Raw genomic sequence first — 4,735 nt, forward strand, 5'->3', positions numbered from 1 at the left:
TATTAAAAGATGTGTCAAAATTGGCTTTTTACACAGAGTTCCCAGCAAACAAAAACAGAAGACTTCTTCTTTACAATCTAGATGGTCTGGTTGAAGTCATGCAGATTTCACTGATGTCCTTTGCAGTGAAGTGTACTGTTTTGTCTTGTCTCACACATGTAAACCAACGTTTTAGATTGACTGATACACAGAATCACACGAGGACAGACAGCTCATTGTTTCCCCCCCATTCACAGGGTCTCTGGTTCTGATATAATCCTGATTTGTTAATTAGATCCTTTGCATAACTTTGTGTTATGTATAAAGGTTATGCCAGAGATGGCGTTGGTGAAAGCATCTGGGAAGCTCGGATGTCTTCTTTTAATGTGATCCTGTATGTTATCCACCATCAATGCAACATGCAATGCAATTAATGCAAAAATATGTTTAAATCTGGAATGAAAATTAAACAGGCTTACCTGCTGCTCTGTAAAGAATCTTGGGCTCAAAGAATATACATGGGTTGTTATCAGCAATGCATGAAAGCAGCAGCCCTTTAGCCTGCGTCGGACCACGAGGTATTACAATCTGAGGAGAAAATAACAAATGACATTTAAACTCTATAAAAATTAAATACAAAAGCAAACTTCTATTTTGATTTGTTGAGTGTAAATATCCTAAATGTGACGTTACTGAAAAAGCTTTCCGCATTAAAACAGTGACCTGATAACAGCAATTATGATGAACAGCAGTACAGCAAATGTAACTGGATCCATAAACACATTTTCCTCTTCTGATATTTATTGGTCTTAAGTTTCTTCCAAAAATCCTCATAAACCCGCATATAAGCTTCTGCCTTGTCCTGAAGTTAAACTTTTATCACCTTCTGTTCTCTCTGCTATAATTGTGAGGTTATATTCAGACAGGAAACCCTATAATGAAAAGAGAGGGAGAAATGGATTGGTTCTTGATAAGCTTTGTGTCAAATGGAGGAACTATTAATGATAGCGTGCATGAGGATTAGCATTCAGCTGTATGACCTTTGCAGAGTAACATAATAGCTGCTGCTCCCTCAGTAACAGGCAGGTCTATAATCCATTTTCTGTGCAGATCTGTAAGGTGAAACTGAAAGGAAACAATTCTGATATTAACCATCAGTCTTTATTGGGTTTAAATTCTTTTAATAAAGTAGGGTAGAAAAGTTGGGTTGGTGAAACTAACATAAGTCATTACTTTTAAATTAGAGGCACTATTCTATTCTATGTGAAAGTCTCCTAACATGTTGCGTGACTTTACAGTGACATCTTAGACAGAGATGATTCATATCTCTGGATAATGATTTTTCTTTAGCCAACAACTCTCTGAACTGACAAACAACAAGCCAGTTCTCATAATAATTTGCCTGCTTAGAAACTTCTCAGTGTTGCTTTGTAAATATTTTGATTTCCCCTGTCCTGTTTAAGCGACATGTGTGACTGTCTACGATTCTCTGAATCAGCCAAAGGGAAAACACTAAGACATTCTGTAGAAGACTCTCTCTTGTAAAGGATTAGTTTAGTAGATCCAGGAACCTGCTCCAGACGTTGTTTTTAATTATTTTTTATATACCGTATTTTTTGGACTATACGTCGCTGCGGAGTTTAAGTCGCATCAGCTAAAAAATGCATTATCAAGACGAAAAAAAACATATATAAATCACACCGGACTAAAAGTTGCACCTTTTTGAAGGATTATTCTATCCATGGAATCGGTGTTCTGATATCTGCCGCGTGGTAGGCTACTGCTCGAAGACGGCATTGTTTTATTTCATGAATGAGCATCTAAGAAGCAGTGATAATGCGCCAGTATCCTACTCTGATTGTTTTTAGATATCACAGTTCTCTGTACAGCTCTTCCTCTGGATGTGGTCATCTAGCCTTTAGCCCTCGGTTAGCTTTTCTTTTTTTTTTCATAACCTTCAACTGTTCCTCTACTTTTCTCTGGTTCCTAACCAGTTTTTCACTGCATCCAAACTGCCGTTCAGCTACCCTATTGACATTTTCAACTGTATATTTAATTACTTTCAGTTTGAATTCAGCAGTTTATGAATTTCTTTTGGGTGGCATATTTCTATTCATTCATCATTGTTGTAATGCTAATTTGTTTTGTTGTGGTAAGTTGTAACGTTTTTTTCCTTCAGTGGTATTAATAGAATACATGTTTTTGCATGCAAAGTTACATAGCGCCCTCTCGTGGTGATAAAAACGCATGTGTCGCAACAGAGTATAGGTCACACGGCCAGCCAAACCATTAAAAAAGTGCGACTTATAGTCCAAAAAAAAAGGCAAGAGAATTCCATAATAATCTAGCAAAAAAATTCCCTCGTGTTTTGACGCAGAGCTTTTTGTCTTGGAGATGCAAAAGTATCCTTCCCATCAACCTCATCTGTTAACTGCCAAGCAAAATTTATTTTCGCGAGATTTGAGAATGAACAAACACCCGAAAATACATCTTGCAAGCAGCTAAAGGAAAACAAACATGGCTGGCTGGTTTTAGCAAGAATGCCCTCCATTTCTTTTTTAAAACGAGCATTGGGACTTGACTTTTTAACTCTGTGGGGGGGAAGACGGTTGCAGGTTCCCCCTGACTAGATTTATCAGTTAATTTAAATAAAGGCACTACTGCTGCTCTGATTGGCCAAAAGCTCAACATGGGAGGCAGGTACCCAATCAGATTGAAGAACTGTACTGAACGTCCCTCCCTTTTCTGAACACTTCCTACATGAGGCTTCCCGGATCAAAGCCTGTATTTCAATTTGAATTCTACATGCTATCAATCTGGCTTGTGCCAACTTACCCTATCTGTAACTTCCCCCTGAGTCCCTATTAGATTCAAGTCAGACTCTTGTTGAGTCATACCAAAATGTTAATATTACTTGCATTTAAAACAAAAATATTGGTAAAAAGGGTAAAACCTAAATATGTCAGGTTGTGTACCTATTTCTGCTAGATAAACATAATTTTTTGAAGAAATTGTAGTAACATTATTGTTGATTTACAGGAGAAAACAAAACTTAATTTGGCAGCATCTCGTTTCGTCAGCGTCAGTGTAAGATATAGTTAAAGGTCACGGGAAGGTGCATCATTCAAATAGGAACAGACAAGTTTTGGCTGAACAAAACCCAGAAGTCAGCTTGAACCTGACAATAGGACATCAGCTGAGAATAAGCTGGGTTTATTGCTCTTCTCACTGAGCATCCCAGTTACTAAAATCTACATGAGATGTGGGAATCAATCAAGGGCAGAGAAAATGAATCCCATTGGAAACTAATTCTTAGTTTGCAGGGTCTAAATTCAGTGCATATGGAATACATTAACTTGGCAAACATTGCATCCAAGACCCATTTTTAGCAATTTTATGCTTATTGATACTGTGTCTGCAAATGTGATTCAATATATTGCGCAGCTCTAGCCAGTATAGTAGTCTAGTATAAATAATTTAGGCTTTACACTATTTGATTAAGAGTAATTCAAATAACACAAGACACCTCTGCCTGGCAGCTTTCCATCTGCTTCTGGGAAAAGTCATCAAATGATTGCGTTTCCATGACAATTTCTAACCAAACCCAGAATGTTGTTCAAAAGACTTTGCAATATCTTTTTTCCCCCCTTTTATTTTACCAATAATAAACGTAAAACTCACCTTAATACCAGGACAGTGGGCAAAAAAGGCTTCAGGGCTTTGAGAATGGTACAAGGAACCGTGGCCAACGCAGCCCCATGGAGCCCGAATGGTGAGGTTCCCGCAGTCAAACAGGTTCCCAGAACGGTAGCGGTACTTAGCAGCTTCATTTACAATCTGCAAACACAAGAAATTACACCAATACAACTACTGTCAATATTCACACATGTGGCTTGAGAATGTATTTTATAAAAGATGTTGCTTTTTATTATTGAGACTCTGTTAACATTTATACCGATCTCTAAAACTCTTAATAGTGACAGGAAAAAAGGCCCCAGAGTGATAATAGCACAGTGTACAACATTTCTGCACGTTGAATCAATCTGTTCAGGATCTAAAAGTCTAACCAAACATGAATTTGCTGGTGAGGTAGCACCTGTTTTCCCTTTAAAGGCTTAATGTTTGTACTTGAACTCTGCTTTTAGCAGACTATTGTGAGCTGTGAGACGAAGTGTTTTCACATGTGCAAAGTTGCTCCTGTTACCGCTCACAGGCAGTTGAGCTGGATGCCAAGAAAATCAAAGGCACTTTGGTGAGCTTCAATAAAATATACAGAGTAACAAACTGTATTAGGTTCAGTTTTGATTCAAAGATTAGGTTCCTTTCAAATAAAATGTAATTCAGTGTTTGACTTCCTAAACTTTAGTCAAATCAACTATTCTAGGTCCTACAGTATTTTGTGCTTCGTTAGCATGTCCATTTAATAAGAAATATATTCACAATGTGATATTTTTTTCTAAACAAGAGATAATATTAGCTGAAATGTCTATTTCCAGCCAAGAAAGAAGATTAAAAAGAAAAATAAAATTTTGCAGTCATCTTGCAGATTGATAGCAGTTGAAGTTTGGATGTTTTTATACATAGCCGGTTCTAGGCGGGGGCCAACAGGGGCCAGACCTGTACTTAAAACATACACTACTAAAAATTACATATAAGCGAACTTTCTTGAAAAGGATGTCTATTTAACCTCAATTTGAGCAGGTAGCTACGGGTATCTACTAATGTAATAAGATCATTTCAATATAAAATAAAAATC

General features: G+C 37.2%; 1 protein-coding gene across 1 annotated transcript in view; it reads right to left on the minus strand.

The window, feature by feature from the left end:
- bckdhb (branched chain keto acid dehydrogenase E1, beta polypeptide) overlaps positions 1–4,735 on the minus strand; it is a 40,779-nt gene that overhangs the window by 10,703 nt on the left and 25,341 nt on the right. The window contains exons 5-6 of the mRNA XM_015393565.1: positions 3,661–3,816; positions 459–567 (exon numbers count right to left, since the gene is read on the minus strand). Of these exons, the coding sequence (XP_015249051.1) occupies positions 459–567; positions 3,661–3,816 (265 nt within the window). The remainder of the gene's footprint in view (positions 1–458; positions 568–3,660; positions 3,817–4,735) is intronic.

Source organism: Cyprinodon variegatus, unplaced genomic scaffold (assembly GCF_000732505.1).
Source record: "Cyprinodon variegatus isolate N-32 unplaced genomic scaffold, C_variegatus-1.0 Scaffold648, whole genome shotgun sequence".
In the NCBI taxonomy this organism is placed as follows: Eukaryota; Metazoa; Chordata; class Actinopteri; order Cyprinodontiformes; family Cyprinodontidae; genus Cyprinodon; species Cyprinodon variegatus.